Source organism: Rhinichthys klamathensis, unplaced genomic scaffold (genome assembly GCF_029890125.1).
Source record: "Rhinichthys klamathensis goyatoka isolate OS25496 unplaced genomic scaffold, OSU_Roscu_1.1 h1tg000253l_1, whole genome shotgun sequence".
Lineage (NCBI taxonomy): Eukaryota > Metazoa > Chordata > Actinopteri > Cypriniformes > Leuciscidae > Rhinichthys > Rhinichthys klamathensis.
The window spans coordinates 607,450-626,393 of record NW_026606775.1 but is presented as its reverse complement, the minus strand read 5'-3'; the positions used below and the strand labels follow the sequence as shown (position 1 = coordinate 626,393).

The 18,944-nt window shown below is 40.5% G+C and overlaps 1 protein-coding gene and 1 long non-coding RNA gene across 3 annotated transcripts in view; one reads left to right on the top strand and one right to left on the bottom strand.

Annotated features, from left to right (window-relative positions):
- Positions 1 to 804: 804 nt before the first annotated feature.
- LOC130101145 (zinc finger protein 70-like) overlaps positions 805 to 18,944 on the top strand; it is a 31,080-nt gene continuing 12,940 nt past the window's right edge. Inside the window, exons 1-2 of one of the 2 annotated variants that reach the window (XM_056266733.1) lie at positions 805 to 946; positions 10,504 to 10,878. In XM_056266733.1, the coding sequence (XP_056122708.1) occupies positions 10,668 to 10,878 (211 nt within the window). In that variant the 5' untranslated portion in view covers positions 805 to 946; positions 10,504 to 10,667. Of the gene's footprint in view, positions 947 to 10,371; positions 10,879 to 18,944 lie in introns of those variants that run through there. The other variant, XM_056266732.1, reaches the window with a different exon arrangement.
- Positions 14,533 to 18,944, bottom strand: part of LOC130101159 (uncharacterized) — a 54,810-nt gene continuing 50,398 nt past the window's right edge. Inside the window, exon 2 of the long non-coding RNA XR_008808953.1 lies at positions 14,533 to 14,665. This is a non-coding gene — a long non-coding RNA (uncharacterized LOC130101159). The remainder of the gene's footprint in view (positions 14,666 to 18,944) is intronic.

Sequence of the window (18,944 nt, the reverse complement as noted above, 5' to 3'; positions counted from 1 at the left end):
AGCAGCGATGAAGGGCCAAAGCCGGTGGTACCGCCACCCCGGTGCCTTTAGGTAACTAAAGGCACCGGGGTTGCGGTGCCACCGGCTTGGGCCCGTAATCGCTGCTCGCAGCTATATTTTTCTTTATGTTTAATTTTTTTTTTATCAGTCAGCGGGAGCCCTTTGACAGGAGGATAGAAAAATAGCTAAAGAAGAGTGGCAAACCACAGCGGATTATAATTCATAAATAGTGTTAATATATATATATTTTTTGTGTGAACAACAATATTGTCTCTTTCTTCTAAATGGCCCTTGGAATTTTAGAAAAGGGATATATTGTGTTTGTCTTCATAAAATGCTGTGTAGGACACTGTTTTGTAGCTGTATGACGATCAATAGAGAATAGTAGCCTACAGCAGATATTTCATCGAGGATCAATATGATTACATGGTAGGCTGTCTAATGGGCTAAATTTGGTTAATATCTAAATGTAACTTTATATAAATTCACAACAACATATTTCACTCAGTATCCTGTATATTAAAACCTATGGTGAATAGGCCTACTGCAACAACTGCAGTAGGTCATATCATTACTTGTCATAACACATAGTTGATCCAACTATGTGTATTTTTTATTTTTCAATTCACAAAAACAAATAGTCTTCTGTAGGCTGAAGGAAGAGAGTGAACGTATCAGGAAAAACAGGGGCGTAAAACTGCCAGGGGCGTATATCTACCGGCTCCAGGTCTGCAGCCTCCCCATTTAGGAATAAGGAATACTTTCAGCCCCTTTAAGAAATATGACACTCTGAGTCTGCGCACTGGGGATGCGCAGAAGACAGAAGCGCGAGAGAGACGAGCTGAAACTTTCACCAGTTGAGGCTGAAAGTGACGCTGTTAACGATCGTGAATGAAGGAAAAATGTGGAATATTTTCTTCGGATGCCGTATATTTCCAGTCTGCAGGTGAGAGATGTTACCAGATTACAGAGTTTAACATCAACTAACCAGCTCCTCGAGTTTGTGTGTTTATGGGCCAATGTAATGAAAAGCGTTGTGTGTCCTGGTTTATAATTATTAGAGTCTAATAATATGTTGGTAGAGTGTTTTTACAGACTCTGTTTAGGGCTCCAGAGACTAACTGATTTTACTGGGAACGCTGTTGTAGCCCATAACTGATATTTTTTTAGGAGCACAGGCTGAAAATGTAGGCTACATTTCCCCCCCTATTTTGACTGTATTACTGTAAATGCCTTGGTAAAATACATAACGTCCAGAAATTACAATGTGTAGTTTTATTTTAACTCTTTAGGCGCCAAGGTTTTTTCGAAAAAATGCCGGATTTTGACATCAAAATTTCAAAAGCTTTTGGCTTGAAAGGGCTTAAAGAAAGAGATCTACTGTAAATTAGACAAATGTTGGGGATGACTGAAAGTTTATGTGGGGTGTAAATATACTATTCTAATTTGCATATTATGACGTCATCAGGGGCGGCCCTCTTGAATTTCATAATATTCAGGAAATAGTAGATATTGAACTGATGTTTGAACTTATTTGCATGTTTTATTTTTTTAATCCTCGGCACCATTGCGCTTCAAAGTTGTACCGGGAGAGGCGCGGGCGGCACGATTGCGCGGCAAAGATGTACCGGGAGAAGCGCGATCATTAGACGGCTGATCATCATTTACAAAAGGCAAATATTCCCCTTCAGAGTCAGAATCGGCGAATAACATTTGCAATACATCCTCACGGTACAAGTTTTTATTCGCCATTTGACGATTTTCTCTCACAAATCTCACAATTTACTCAGACGCTCTGAACTGAACTGCTTCCGCATCAATGACACGATCGCTCACTTGCTCTGCTGTTTCCTCCAACACTTTACATAGGAACATGACGTCATTTTGATCTTGAATCGAAGTATTACATGTCTGCCATCTAGTGGTAGGGAATACAAATTAGATATTACACCATATTATGATCTACAGCCTGTTTTATTAAGTATGACGTCTTGTCGCAATTTTGCGACTTTGTCGCTTAAAGGGTTAAGTTCACAGGGCTCCAGACTAACATTTGAGGGCAGCAGCACCAGAGCCACCTAGTTCTCAAGAAAGTTGTAAAACTGTGGGGCTGATTATAAACCACTGAGCTTAATTTGAGGTGTAGATAAAATTAACTTAAATTATTATCATTCATAATTTCTTGATATTAATTTAAAAGCAAAACAAGAGGGAAAAAATCAATATTAGGGAGTGAAAATAGCTAATAAAGCGGTGCTCAACAACCACCAACTGGTTACAATGGTAATTTAATATTTTTTATTTTTAAATAAGTGTGAGTTCCCTTTCGAGAACAGACACTCCGTATTGCGTAGCTAATACGCAGTGGGTAAACTCCTTTTCCTCGAAATATTGAAGCATAATTTAAAACGCAGTGCAGCTGCACAGCGAGACACAGTAGAGCGTCTTGCTCACTCATTGGCTGTGATCCAGCAACTGCACATCCAATGACCGAGCACCTCTGAACTAGGGTGACCACCTGCTAATAAGCCCAAGGGGGGACAAGGGGTATGTTTCTGAGGGACAATGTGGGACAGGCGCGGCGGTGCCCCCACCCCACGGGCAGACTCACTGATAGTGGTTTACCCATTTCTAGCACATACCACCTTACATAGTATATTAATAATGCTCTATTCCCCTAAATATGTGTAATTGCTGATATACATGAATAGGCCAACCAATGTGTATTTTTTCTAAATAAAGATTCATAATAGTTTGAACATTCAATGAATTGACAGATGCACTTCCACTTACGATTTACTTTAGCATTTAATTTGATTTATTTTTCATTACAATTTATTCACTTTAAATAAATTATAATATAAAACTATAGGATTAACAGGAATTGTAGTTGCTCAACACCACAGGAACATTTTTTACTTTTTTTTTTATAAAACTCCCTCTCGGTATCCCCCTCAACACCTTTCAGCCACAAATATTCATTTTCCCAGTCTTTCTTGTACCCACACCTTCTTTTTTTAATTGATGATGGCGATGCGGTGCCTCAGACTCAGTCTCTTTCTCCATTTTTCGAATTGGAAAGCGCGCATCTATGCGCGCGCATCTGGTATGCACGTGCGTGCGCTGTCATGACAACAACGAAAAAGTTGACGACAACCTAGTCAGCAGTTCAACTGAGGTGTGGGTCACGTGTGTGTGGCAACAGTAGCGTGCTGAACCTGGTGCTCGCCTGCACGAGGACGACGGGCACACAGAGTGCGCAACGTGTCTGGGCCCACGCCGAAGCTGCACTGTCCGCCCCGGACTGCTCTCGCAATGAGAGCCTACCCATCTCGACGCTGCGGAAGCGGTTAGCTCTCTTTTCTGACAGCGACACCGCTCTTCCTAACCTTCCTTTCACGGCACTACTTCAGCTGAGGAAAAAGAAGCGGCAGCCCGAGCACATGGAGTTCAGCGAGTCCACGCCGGCCACGTCCCCGGGTGCTTCCTGGTGTTTACACAGGCAGATCAGCGCCTCTTGTGACTGCCCTCGTCTCCTTCGGCGGATCGGATGAAGAACAAGACAGCCTCTCCATTGCTGCGTCTAAAGAGGAATGGTCGGACTCCTAGGAGTCGGGTGGACGGATGGTTTCTGCCAGGGCACCAGCAGGCCCCCCGTCACAAACCAGCGCCTTTCTTTCCAGAAGTTCAAGAGCTAGCGAAGTCATGGCACGCGCCATACTCAGCGCACGAGCGCCTCCTCTTCCGCGACGCACTCGTCTGTCGATGGCGCCGCGGAAAGAGGCTATGAGAAGTTACCGCCGCTAGAGGAAGCAGTCGCCGCCCACCTGTGTCCACCCACTGCTGCTGGCTGGAGATCGAGAGCGGTTCACCCCTCAAAGCCCTGCCGTAACACCTCAGCCCTCACCGGACGCGCCTTCACAGCTTCCTGTCAGGCTGCATCGGCCCTGCACACCATGGCGGTGTTGCAGGTTTATCAGGCAAAGCTTCTCCAGTCTATGGACGAGTCAGGCCCGAACCCCGATGCATTCCGCGACCTGCGCAGCGCTACTGACTTAGCGCAACGCGCCATAAAGGCTTCCGCCCAGGCGATCGGCAGAAGCATGGCGAACCTTGTTGTGCTCGAGCGCCACCTGTGGCTTAACCTCACGGACATCAAGGAGGCTGACAGGACGGCATTTCTCGACTCTCGCATCTCTAGCACCAGCCTCTTCGGCCCGACGGTCAAGGGATTTTCTGAGAAGTTCACCGAGGCACAGAAGTCTTCTCAGGCCATGAAACACTTCCTGCCCAAAATGCTCCAGCTCTGTGTCGAGCCACCACAAGCCCTCTCAGCCAGCCAAACCGGCGCCTCGGGTCTCCCAGCCCCCCCTGCGACTAGGGATGGCAATTGATAAGATTTTATCAATATCAATGCCACTATCGATTCTGCTTATCGATCCTTTAACGATTCTCTTATCGATTCCTGATGCACTGTGTGGAAATAAGTAGTCATATGCTTTTTCGGGGAAAAAAACAAGTGGTTTTATTTGTTTTAAAGCTTACACTTGAGTAAGCAAACTTTACTTTTTATGTTATTTATGTAATAAATGAAACCTTATTGTAAAGTGTTACCGATTAGTTATACACTGATTAAATGTCCCGTGAGTTCAGTGTTGGAAAGAGAAGTTGTTTTTACCATTCATTAAAACGAATCGGTTCAAATGAGTCATTACCGAGATAGCACACATACTTCTGCAAGATGTCTGTTAAAGATCACTTCATCTGGAAACCATCTGCTGTTTACTAACATCTGATAGACATCTTTAAGATGTCAGTTTAACATACATTCTAAATCATTACATCTTAAAGACATCTTCTAAACGTCTATTTGACATCTGACAGGAAACGTCCTATAGACGTATTGCAGATGAGCAAACACTCTAAAAAATGCGTCTTCCAGATGTAAACACACACATCAAATAGACATCTCTGTGATGTACGTGTGCTATCAGGGTAGTTCGCGAATGGGACGCGTCATTATCGGACGTGTGCGCGTTGTGTGATTTATCCCGGCGCGTTGGGACATCCCACAAGATGTGTGTGTCATCACAGAAAACATTTCATCAATGGATAGTTTTTTTTCCCATTTATTTAAAGTGTGGTTTATGTCAACTGAATGTGCAGAACGCTTTTCAGAGAAGATAAGGCAACGTATTTTAGCACAATTCACACCCAGCAGTAGCCTAATTCAGGAAAAACAAATCTCCGAATGCTCCACATGAAACTTTAGTCTCCCGATCTTACCATCGTGTCGTTTATTTTGATTAATATGTGCGAGGGAGAGAGAGCAAGAAAGCGCTTAGTTTTGAGACGGTGAAGCCTTGCTCCGAAGAGAGAGCTAGGGCTGGGATAAACGATTATTTTTTAAACGATTAATCTAGCGATTATTTTTCGATGCATCGATTAATCTAACCATTCGTTTTTCCAGTCCGATTCGATTTCGATTCGATTTGATTATCGATTATCTCCCCATTAATTGACTAATAGCACTTTATAAATTTACATATCTGAATGAAAAAAAAACATGAATTCCTTAACATTGCAATATATGTTTATTGCTCTTAAAATTCCAAAATAAAAGACTATATAAGTGCAAAGTACTGCATTCTTATTTTCGTAACATTCTCATTTTCCACTAGATATGTTCCTCTATATCTCATCAGCAATTTCGATTTCGGCACGCTCTGCAGCAACTGAGCACTAAGGAGTGAATGTACAGTGACGTGACATCACTGCCAGATTCAAACTGTGCTTTCGCACTATGGCTGGCGCTGAGCCAAAGACGGACGCGCTCAGCGCTTGTCATCATAGGCTATATCACAACTGTTCAGTGTTTTTGACCACATAATGTTTATTTTAGGTTTCAGACATTTAAATACATTTAATTTATAGTAAAACAATACATTTATAGTTTCTCCCAGTTCACCGGCCACTTACTTTCATGTATTTCGGGAGAAACTGATGAATTCACGTGCTGTAATAAATCCAACAGACAGGAATCTCGGAACTGCGGCCTAAACAAAAACATGACGGCGACATCTCTCGCATGCATTGTCGTGCGTGCCGCCTGGCACTTCTGAAAGTCTGAGGAGCCACTCGTGTTGCTATACTACTCTCCGGCGCCGCCGTCTTTGTTTTGGGTCTGACGAATCAACGCGAATATTTTGCGTCGACGTCATCGATGACGCCAACGCGTTGTCCCAGCCCTAGCGCACGCGCGACCGGGGCTCTCTCTCTCTCTGCTCGTTCAGTTTAACATGCGCCCTGTCACAAGCGCAGCAATTCAACTACATTACTCACCGATCAAATAAGACTTTGGCGGTACAAAAATTCGCTTTGGACGCCATGCTATGGTGCTTGATAAAGGACAAAAGGGACAGTTGTGAGTTCACGGTCTGTAGCCTACATACTAAGGCTGACTCAGAGCAGGAGCATCGATAAGAGGACTCGTTAACGTCAAGGGCATACAATATCGACGCGGTCGTCAAGACCTCGGTGAAAAGCAACGTGGCTCACGTGCTTCGCACCGAAGTGAAAAATTTACTAGCAAAAGGGGGGATCGAACCGGTCCCTCCTGCTGAGTTGGTCAGGGTTTTACAGCGATTATTTTCTCGTACCAAAGAAAGACGGCGGCACACGCCCCCTTTTAGACCTGAGTCATTTGAAAAAAGCCTTCATGAGACGGCTGTTCAGATTGATAACTACCAAACAAATTCTCTCGCAAGTGCAAAGGCTGCTCGGGTCTCATGGCGGCCTGACCTGAGTCATGACCTGAGACCTGTGTGCCTAAATATATTCTTTCTTTCTAACTAATCTATCTTTCTTTCTTTCTAACTAATCTATCTATCTTTCTTTCTAAATAATCTTTCTTTCGTTCTTTTCTTTTTTCATCAGTACTCCAGCTAGGACTACTGTTTATGCACCGTCTTCAGCACTGGCTCAAAAGCTGTGTGTCAGCCCATGCATGGTGGTCGGGCCGCCTGCACATTACGGTGAACCAGTGCTGTTTGGTAGCTCTGGTCTCTTGGAAAGCCCGAGACTGGTACCAGTCGGGTGTGAGTGTAGACGTGGCCTCCAGGAGAAAAGTGATTTTTACAGACGCCTCCAACCAAGGTTGGGGAGCGCTGCATGAGGGCAAGCCTGTCTCCGGACTCTGGTCGAGCCTGGAGAAGAGATCAACTGCTTGGAAATGAGAGCAGTTTGGTTAGCCCTGAGAGCTTTTCTACCAGACCTCAAGGGACACCACGTCCTTGTCTGCACAACATGCCAGTGGTGTTTTGCATAAACCAACAGGACGCCTGGCAGCCTGTATGTCATGGCCAGAAAGCTCCTTCTGTGTGCCTAAATATATTCTTTCTTTCTAACTAATCTATCTTTCTTTCTTTCTAACTAATCTATCTATCTTTCTTTCTAAATAATCTTTCTTTCGTTCTTTCTTTCTTTATTGCTAAAGAAATCAAGAAAGTCCTCACAGGAAATAAGTGAGGACTTTTGATGTTATTACTCAAAAGTTGAATTACTACAGAATTAATAATGGAAAATAAAAGTTTCGAATTGCTAATATTGGCCCTAATAATATTGGAGAGGTAGGTATTTTTTGCCTTGCTTACAGCTTTCTGATAATTAAATAAGGAATCGATAAGGGCGTCATAAGTGGACTTTGCTTATTTTTCAACCCTATTAGAAGAAAATAAACAATTTGAAACAGTTGCTAAACTGTTGAAAAATAAAGTTTCAAGCCCAGAAGTTTCCAAGCAGCACAACAGTAATGACTTTATGAACTTCTTTACTTATAAGATTGATAATATCAGGGAGAAAATTATAACTATGCAACCGTCTACTTACAGCATCAGCATCAGGGGGTGCATTGTAGTCTCCCTAAAGCCTAGTTCACACTTCATGATTTTAAACCATCGGGCTGAACTGTGCGGTTCACACTACATGACTTGCTCTCTGTGAAATCAGGAGTGTTCAAGTTGTTAAGCTAGTCAACACCACAAGACACAACGTGATTGATCCGCAACAGGAGGTAACGCACTACACGAGTTGACAACAACTCTGTCACCCAACGATTCTATCTTGTCTACAAACCACGTTTTGTCACGAAAAATCACGCGATAAAACGAACCGGAAATGACGCGAAACAGCTCGTGCGCCAATACCCAGCGAAGAAGATGAAGAACACAACATGCGAACATGCCTTGGTCTGATTGGCTGTAGCTCATGACATCACATGAGCTTGATTCGTGACAGCTCTGGATATCTAGCATGCTAGATATTTTTCTGGGCTCGGCGACGCGTCTGCGAGCGTCTTTGAAGCGTTGTTGGCTCTTTCATACTAACAGATTGGCGAGCATTCATCGCCCGCTAATCCCCCGCGATTTGCACGCGATAACACCCTGACCTGTCTGCGAGCTCAACGATTTGCAAATCGGGCTTAAATCGGGCTTAAAATCATGTACTGTGAACTAGGCTTAAGGCAAAATTCGAACAAACAGAAAAAACAGAGATTCTAATTATTGGACAAAAAAATTCCTCACGTAATGACCTGTCTAACACTTGATTGCTGCTCTGTCAAGTCTTGGTCGTTGAGCACTTCGAGCACTTCGACTCGGCGCAGTAATATCATCTCTCGTGAAAAATCCTCTCCCCCACTCCCTCTCCTCCTCCCTCTCATTCCAACGGGAGCGGACTTTTCACGAGAGATGATATTACTGCGCCGAGTCGAAGTGCTCTCAAGCACTTGCTATGGTATTCTGCCATACAATATAGTTATCCATTTTACACGCTTAGAAAAGCGCAACGTTTTATTTTGTGTCACCGTTCTTGGTCGAGTTACACTACTCTAGTAACTGTATTTAAATAGGGAAAACGTGGAGGTGTTTGGTCGCTTCTCTTCTGGGCACGTATTGAATGAACAGGGCTGAGATAAGATCTAACAAAGTTTCGCCGCAAGACAGCGATTGAGTGCACGCACTGAGACGAGAGAGGTATGTATCAACTCCTCTTAGTTAAGGGAATAACATAGTTTAATATGAAAAACCAGTAGAGTATCCCTTTAACAACCTTAGTGTGTCATAACAAGTTCCTTTGTTACTTCCCCTAGACGGGTAGAGGGATGTAACATTTACATTTATGAATCTACACAAAGGATATGATGATGTACTCTTTAACTCCAGCTTTATTGCTCAATGTTTGAATGAATGACTCTCTCATATAGACTTGAGGTGTGTTCGACTTGAAGCGGCGCTGCGCAGACCGATCGGTGTGTGAGAAATGTATGTTTCAAAGTACAGAGAGAGTGATTAGAGAGCGGCTCACAGTACTTACATGTCGTACATCGATCAGTCTGTGCAGCACCGCTTCAAGTCGAACACATCTTTTACTTGTTTCAATAGTAGATGAATGTACTCTTGAATGATCTTTTAACAATTGAGAAGAGGCCCTAGAGCAAAACAATGTCAATTAGCAAATTAACAGTCTAACAAACACGTTTAACTGAGCTGCTGAAAATCATCTTTATCTCGTTCAATAGTCCCTGTTTTCACCTCATTCATTATGCTGATGTCTGAGATCTTCTGTAAATTGGCACATCATGCACGTCATTAGTGTCAGACAAACCACAGGATCATCACTTTGTGTGTTAATCACCTATCAATGTGTTTTTAATGTTTTACTCCTCAACTTAAAGTACATGACTAAAAATACTATTAAAGGCTACAGAAACCAAACCTGCAAACTCTCTTTCTGACACTGAAATGGACCATTCATGATTAGTTCAGATCTGAGTTTTTATTCGAATGTATATCTGAAGGGAAATTACTGTGTTCATAAAAGTTTCGATGGAATCAATGGTATCTTTCCTCAGTGATGCCTAATAAAGTAGTGTTTATAAGCGCAGCGCTGCTTGTGTTCAGGAGTAACCACTGTATTTCTGCTTTTCCACAAGCGCCACCTTCTGTCAGAGAGAGAATTTTCTTTCAGTTTGTTCATAAAACTTTAATTACATAATCATTAATTAGGCTCAAATTTGAGTTTTATCATTTAATAATTTTTTTGTTTTGTCAAAACTATATTATTTGAATGGTAAAGTTGTTTAAATTCTATTTTTATTTGCATTGTACAGTTTATAACGTTACTAGACATTGGCGTTGTTTCAAAACAACTTTGCTACTGAAACATGTAGAATTTAATTTTTAAAACAATTGTTACTTATACTACAACCTCCTCTATTCAGTCTGAATATTAAGTGGATTTTTGTCGTCTAATATATAATATAATAATAATTTAAACATAATAATATTCTGGGTTACATAAAAATTAGCAAGAGCTTTTTCATACACTACCAATATGTAACTCAAAATGCTCTATATTTGAGCTAAATATATTTGAAGCACCACGTGTGTTTTGCTGTTAAAGTATTCCAGGATAAATTAAGTAACTTATCTTTGATTTTCCCAGATCTGGTCCTGTGGGCGTCAGTATCACACAGTGATCACAGTTCACACCTGCAGTGAAGCCCCTCCCACAACAATTCACCAATAAATACTGGGAATATTCACATCATCCTACAAGAGAAGGACAAACTCCAGGAGTAGCAGCTGAAATCTGTGTGACTGTTAAAGATGGAGTTTATTAAAGAGGAGACGGAGTTTATTAAAGAGGAGATGGAGTTTATTAAAGAGCAGACGGAGTTTATTAAAGAGGAGATGGAGTTTATTAAAGAGCAGACGGAGTTTATTAAAGAGGAGATGGAGGTTATTAAAGTGGAGATTGAAGACAAGAGTGATCCAGAACCATCCAGAATAAAACATGAAGATACTGAGGAACAAATAGGTTGGTGTCCATTTTTGATTCTTCATTGCTTTGGTAGCTGTGAAATAATAAGCAGTATATGAATGACAAATTCTAAATGCTTATATAATTGTAATAGTCATCTTTTATGTACTTTTAACCATAATCTTTTAGGCTATAATTCAGAGTTCAAATGTCTTATATTCAAATGGTTATTTTGGTTATGGTTATTTTATTTATAAAGCACTTTACAACTGCGCCTGCAGACCAAAGTGCTGTACAATCAACCACATAAAACAAACAACACATAAAAACAACATGCAACTTACAAATATAAATACTAGCCCAACCTCTCAAAGGCTAAAGACATGAAATAATTTTTAACACTGGTTTTAAATACATTTAAAGAAGTGATCTCTCTTAATTCAAGAGGCAGACTATTCCAAAGCCTCGGACCCGCAACAGCAAAGGCCTGATCTCCTTTTGACTTTAAATGAGATCGACGGACTGAGAGCAATGATTTATTATTTGATCTTAAAGACCTAGGTGCTTGGTGAAGAGCAATAAGCTCAGATATATAAGCAGGAGCTATCCCATGCACTGCTTTAAAAACATACAGCAGAGTTTTATATTTTATCCTGAAATCCACAGGTAGCCACCTGAGAGATGCTAAAACAGGAGAAATGTGATGACTTTTCTTAGCACCCACCAGCAGCCGTGCCGCCGCATTCTGAACTAACTGCAAGCGTGATATAGTGGTCTGACTGGACCCTACATACAAAACATTACAATAGTCAAGGCGGGACAGAACAAAGGCATTAATAACCTTTTCTAAATCTTTTCTCGACAGAATAGGTTTTAAGCGTGCAATAGTCCTAATCTGGAAAAAACAACTCTTAACCACAGCATTAATCTGCTTGTCAAATTTCAGCTCTGGGTCAAACACAACACCTAAGTTTTTTACTTGGTCATGGCAATAATCTGACCATGTGCCAAAATATGTTGCAATATCAAGGCATCTTCTGGCAGGGCCGAAAAACATGATCTCAGTTTTACTTTGATTTAACTGAACCAAATTATGAGTCATCCAGCTCTTAACCTCCTCCAGGCATGCCAACAGTGAATTAGAACCACAATTCTCTCCTGATTTCAACGGGAGATAGATTTGTGTATCGTCGGCATACAAATGGTACGACATGCCATATTTTTTAAAAATCAAACCCAGGGGTAACATGTACAAAGAAAATAAAATAGGGCCTATAACAGAACCCTGAGGAACCCCACAAGTGACGGGCACTACTGTTGATACAAAGTTACCATACTTTACTGAAAATGTTCTATCAGTAAGATACGACTTGAACCACTTTAAAACTGTCCCACGTATTCCAACCAATTGGGATAACCGCTCTATGAGAATCGCATGGTCTACAGTATCAAAAGCCGCACTCAAGTCCAATAAAATCAAAGCTGCAGCATTACCTGCATCTTGGATTAAACGAAGGTCATTAACAACTCTCAAGAGTGCTGATTCCGTACTATAACCTGCCCTAAAACCGGACTGAAATTTATCTAGGATCTCATGTTTACTTAAAAATAACATCAGCTGTGCATAAACCACCTTCTCTAAAACCTTTGACAAGCATGAAAATTTTGAAATAGGCCGATAATTCTTCAATTCAAAAGGATCCAAGTTATGCTTTTTAAGAAGCGGCTGAATAACCGCTTGCTTGAGAGCCGTTGGAACAATCCCATTATGCAGACTGCTATTAATAATAGAGGCAATACTTGGTCCAAAAACATCCACCAATTCCTTGAGAAGACGTAAAGGAGTCACATTACAAACATCAGATGTACGCTTCAAATGAATAATGATGTCCTTAACTTGCGCCACTGACACCGACTCAAAGAGGTCAAAACTCTTGACACTAGCTTTTCAACACAGTCTCAACTGGCAATAAAGGAAGACTAGATCTAATCTTCTCCACTTTTTCTATAAAATATGTTTGAAACCTGTCACATGTTTCCAACGAAGGTGTCAAAGCAGAACAGCCAATTGGTTTTAGAAGTGTATTTATCGTTGCGAAAAGGGCTCTAGGGTCATTACATTTCTGTGCAATGACATTAGAGAAATAATTTTGCCTCGCATTTCTCACAGCAGCCTGATAGTCTGAAAAACACTGCCTCATAATTTGAAGAGAAACCTGTAGTTTATCCTTTCTCCATTTTCGTTTAGCCTTTCTACATTCCTGCCTCAAAGAACGAGTATAATTATTAAGCCAGGGTATTGAATTAATCTTTGGTTTCCTAACTTTATATGGGGCCACTACATCCAAAATATCTGAGCAAACAGAATTAAAGAGAATCAACAGCTCATCTGGGCCCACAAAAAGAGAAGGAGACTCAATCACATTCACAAATGAAGAGAAGATATATACCTCAGAAAATTCTACAGCCGTTGATGACGTAATGAGTCGAGAACAAATGCAAATGATTAAGGTATAATAAGAAATGCATAGCATTATTGGCGCCAAACCTGTGATATTATTTTTCTGAGTAATGAATGAGATTTGAGAGTATAATAGCCAGTCTAATACTATGCTAGAGTTGTTGTCCCGTAGCTACTTGTTATGACACGTCAGGCGGCTAATGTTGAACCTGTTGTTACGTGTAAATTAGATCCAGAGGCATCGTCTTCGTTGCAATATTACCCTTTTTATTGTCCTCCACACAGATACACAGCACACAAGGTCCACAAGTACGAAGATTCCCAGAACTTAACACGACAACAGCGTTTATCAAACTCCGCCGTAGCGGTCAAAAACTTGTTTGCCCTTCCCGGGGTCAACATCTCCCAACTACCTGTTGACCCCTCACATATATATATATATGAGCCTACAGCACCATCTAGTGGCCCAAATAAAAGATAAACACACATTTGGCTCCTACAGAGAGCATGAGGGAAGGTTTTTTTTTTTAGAGAATAACTGGTTAAAAAACACAAGTACAATACAATTTCATAATTCACACAGAAAAGTTCGTAGTAATAGAGTACTTGCATGTAGTGCAGGTAATTTACTGTAATTCAATGTTGCCTCTGAAATTTTCAGATTACTTTAGAAATGTACAGTTACTGGTTGTTCTAGGGAAACAAAAGAACAAAGCTGATTATATCCATCCACAACATAATATTTATTGGCCAGTCAAGGGCTTTAAAAGGATATTTGAGAGAATGAGGGCACCTGTAGTAAGTAAACAAAAACAGACCATTAAACTATATGTGTTATTCATAACAAATGCCAATGATGACAGCAGGAATCAGCTATTAATTAGTTACAGTGGGGAGAACAAGTATTTGATACACTGCCGATTTTGCAGGTTTTCCCACTTACAAAGCATGTAGAAGTCTGTAATTTTTATCATAGGTATTCTTCAACTGTGAGTGACGGAATCTAAAACAAAAATCCAGAAAATCACATTGTATGATTTTTAAGTAATTCATTTGCATTTTATTGCATGACATAAGTATTCAGAAAAGCAGACCTTAATATTTGGTACAGAAACCTTTGTTTGCAATTACAGAGATCATACGTTTCCTGTAGTTCTTGACCAGGTTTGCAGGGCTGCAACAAACTATCATTTTGATAATCGATTAATCTAACGATTATTAGAACGATTAATCGACTAATCGTCGATCATTTCGCCGACTAATCAGTAAGTTTGGAACGATTATTCAGCTTTTTCAATTAGTTAAAACATTGAGTTATACATATTCTAACTATAATATAAAAAAGAAAATCCCTTCAGCTTTTGAAATAGTTGTTTTAATGAACTTTGAGCCAACTAAACAGGTCATTCAGATTTTGGTCCAACACAAATGCTCTCTAAGCATTGTTTAATAGGCCCACTGCTTTTCTTAGAACTAAAACAGAAAAAGGGACATTTACTTCAGGACACAAAGAATGGTCAAATATTAATCTGCAAACAATTATTATTAATCTGCAAACAATTATTATAAGTATAAAATTACAATCTTTTTTACATGACAATTGAGCTGACAGAGACGTTCTCATTTACCTTTTAATTTACAGTATGAAAAGGTAACTCCCATGATATTCTTCCTAACATCTCCTTTTGTAAGTATTCGTGATTATGGAACAAAATACAGGCAAGTGATAAGACTATAATTCTATGCAAAATAAATCATCAGATTACTGTAATTATATTATTATTATTGATAATATTATTAGTATTATTAGTAGTATTGCATTCTCTAATAAAGAGATTTACTGCTAGTTAGTTAGCTCCAGCTGGAGAACACTCACTTCTCACCGGCTACTCTTTTGCCGGGATGTAGCCTATTTGTATTGCACACGACAGCATTCTTGGTTTGAAGTTTTGTGAAACTTTCCCAAACTTTGCTAGTTCGGATTTGTTTGCACTCCGTCATAATTCGCCTTTCTTTTACTGTCTATGTAATTTGCGCTGTTTTTTCTTGTACAGCAATAACATTTGTAAGGGCTGCATTACACTCTAGCGCTACAGTGCCGTAGCGGTCAAATCGCGATATTGCAGGCCCTTACATTAGGTCACGTGAGTTCAAACGACTACTCGACAACAAAGAAGATATTTGTCGACAATTTTTTATTTAGATACAGGTTTCGGGGCTGTCGCTGGGCAATACGGACTTTCAGCTCCCTCCAAAGATTTTCTATTGGGTTCAGGTCTGGAGACTGGCTAGGCCACTCTAGGACCTTGAGATGCTTCTTGCGGAGCCACTCCTTAGTTGCCCTGGCTGTGTGTTTCAGGTCGTTGTCATGCTGGAAGACCCTGCCACGACCCATCTTCAATGCTCTTACTGAAGGAAGGTAGCCTGGTTAAAACCAGACCATTCTCAGTTGTAACTGAGTTATGGTCTGGCAAAGCGCCATAGACAAATCATTTCCAGAGGGGCGTCACCAACGGACGTCGCGGATAGACCTAAAATCAATCAGAGCGATGAAGGAGATGACGTATGCAGAGCGGCGGAGAAACATCTCCGAGTGTTGTTCTTTGCTCGGTTTTTAACAAAAAGGAAACGTTCAAAACGCTTAAAAGAGACGCGATAGCTGATTCGAACGAGTGATGTTCGACGGCGGCATCCATCTTTGTAATATAGGCTACAAAATCTGCTTCAAAATCCCAGCGCTGTCGTCATCGTGTAAAGCCCGCCCCAACGTTTCTGATTTGTGCCTCGATTTCGACGGATTTGAAATGGACTTGAATGAGCTCTTTGCCAGACTAACTTTCAGAGCAAATCTAAATTTGCCGGAAGTTGTCTGGGTTTTCCCAGGTTAGAAGGAAGGAGGTTGTTGGCCAAAATCTTGTGATACATGGCCCCATCCATCCTCCCCTCAATACGGTGCAGTTGTCCTGTCCCCTTTGCAGAAAAGCATCCCCAATGAATGTCGTTTCCACCTCCATGCTTCACGGTTGGGATGGTGTTCTTGGGGTTGTACTCATCCTTCTTCTTCCTCCAAACACGGCGAGTGGAGTTTAGACCAAAAAGCTCTATTTTTGTCTCATCAGACCACATGATCTTCTCCCATTCCTCCTCTGGATCATCCAGATGGTCATTGGCAAACTTCAGACGGGCCTGGACATGCGCTGGCTTGAGCAGGGGGACCTTGCGTGCGCTGCAGGATTTTAATCCATGACGGCGTAGTGTGTTACTAATGGTTTTCTTTAAGACTGTGGTCCCAGCTCTCTTCAGGTCATTGACCAGGTCCTGCCGTGTAGTTCTGGGCTGATCCCTCAACTTCCTCATGATCTTGCATGCAGTGTTAATTTCGTTGACGAAAATAACGACGAAAATTATTCGTCAACGACATTTTTTCACAGACGAAAACGAGACGATAACTAAATAAAACCTAGTTTTGAATGACAAAGACTATGACGAAAATCTAATGAGATTTTCGTCAACGAATAAAAACTAGACGAAAATGTTAGATAGTGACGATTTGGGAAGCGATCCGTCAGAACTGATGTCCTGCGTGTGTGGTAGATGCGCACATTTGTAGGCTACTGTAACGTGATCTACCCCGCGGTCATAAAACGTTAAAAAATGTGAAAGTCAAGTCAAGTCACCTTTATTTATATAGCGCTTTTTACAATACAGATTGTATCAAAGCGCTTCACAGTGATAACATGAAAACAATATAACAAAAACAATATAACAATATAACAAAGTTTGTTTCTAAAAGAAATTGCGTCAACGTCCACCTTAAGTAAGGCAGATCAATAATATTATTGAATATTAAATGTTAAATGTCCCCAACTAAGCAAGCCAAAATCCAAGGCAACAGTGGCAAGGAACCAAAACTCCATCAGGTGACAGAATGGAGAAAAAAACCTTGGGAGAAACCAGACTCAGTCGGGGGGCCAGTTCTCCTCTGGCCAACGGAAGAACAGTGCATGAACGTCTGGGAGAATGAGTAGAGCAGACATATATATCTGAAAAAGAGTGACGATGCAAAAAAGAGTTCTATTCGGTGCGGTTTTCTGTGCGCACACACCTAACCCGAAGCGTGCAGTCATGCACAATACACCTACAGCGCGCGAGTAGGCTACTGAATTGAGCTCTCTTTCGTGTCTGAATGGACAAAAACACACAACAGTCTGTCTAAATGTCCGTTTTAGAGAGTATTCATGTAAACTATGCTGGTTATGTCTTAAACTGTGAGTGTATCGGATGTGCATCAGTGCAATTGTATCCGCATGTCATTGGACATGATCCGACGTCTTAAAGTGACAGTGGCAATAAACCTAATGCGGTCCGTGTCCTTAATTTTGATCAAGCAACAAAAGAAAAAGAGAAAAGCATTCACTGTTTGTTAATAGCTTTAATAAGGATTAATTATATTGAATTCATACAAATAAATATGTCTGCTTGAAAGAATAAAGAATGATGTATGCAAGTAGTTATAAGGAATGCATATATCATTCATTGTAAAGAAGACTGTGTTGTACTTTAGGAAAAGTGGTTTTATTTAATTTTAAGATATTTTTTAAGTAACAGCAGTTAAATCTGTATCTGTATTGCATGTTCAAACTTAAAAATCATTCATATTAATAGGTTAATAGATGTTTTCTCCGGGAGTAAATGGGTTTGGAAATTTTAGAGAAATTCTAAATTAACGCATTACAATTGAACTAAACCCATTATATTTTAGTCGACTAAATCTACTGTAGATTTAGTCGACTAAAATGTTATTGTATTTCGTCGACTAAAACTAGACTAAAACTAAAACAATTCAGATGACTAAAATATGACTAAAACTAAATGCCATTTTAGTCAAAAGACTAAGACTAAAACTAAATCAAAATTTGCTGACAAAATTAACACTGCTTGCATGGAGCCCCAGACCGAGGGAGATTGACCGTCATCTTGAACTTCTTCCATTTTCTAATGGTTGCGCCAACTGTTGTTTGCCTTCTCACCAAGCTGCTTGCCTATTGTCCTGTAACCCATCCCAGCCTTGTGCAGGTCTACAATTTTATCTGAAGTTCTTACACAGCTCTCCAGTCTTGGCCATTGTGGAGAGGTTGGAGTCTGTTTGTTTGAGTGTGTGGACAGGTGTCTTTTATACAGGTAATGGGTTCTAACAGGTGCAGTTAATACAGGTAATGAGTGGAGAACAGGAGGGCTTCTTAAAGAGAAACACACAGGTCTGTGAGAGCCGTAATTCTCACTGTTTGGTAGGTGATCAAATACTTATGTCATGCAATAAAATACAAATGAATTACTTAAAAATCATACAATGTGATTTTCTGGATTTTTGTTTTAGATTCCGTCACTCACAGTTGAAGAGTACCTATGATAAAAATTACAGACTTCTACATGTTTTGTAAGTGGGAAAACCTGCAAAATCGGTAGTGTATCAAATACTTGTTCTCCCCACTGTATATCAGCAATTTGAAGACACAGTTGTACAGAATAAGTTGAATTGAATGACTAAAACAATCTAAGACAATAAGTAAATGATTTCCATTTGTTCATTAGATTAGTTAGCATCGCGGCTAAAACCTTCATACCACGAACTGCAATAAACGAGTTGAATTTTTTTTAAAAC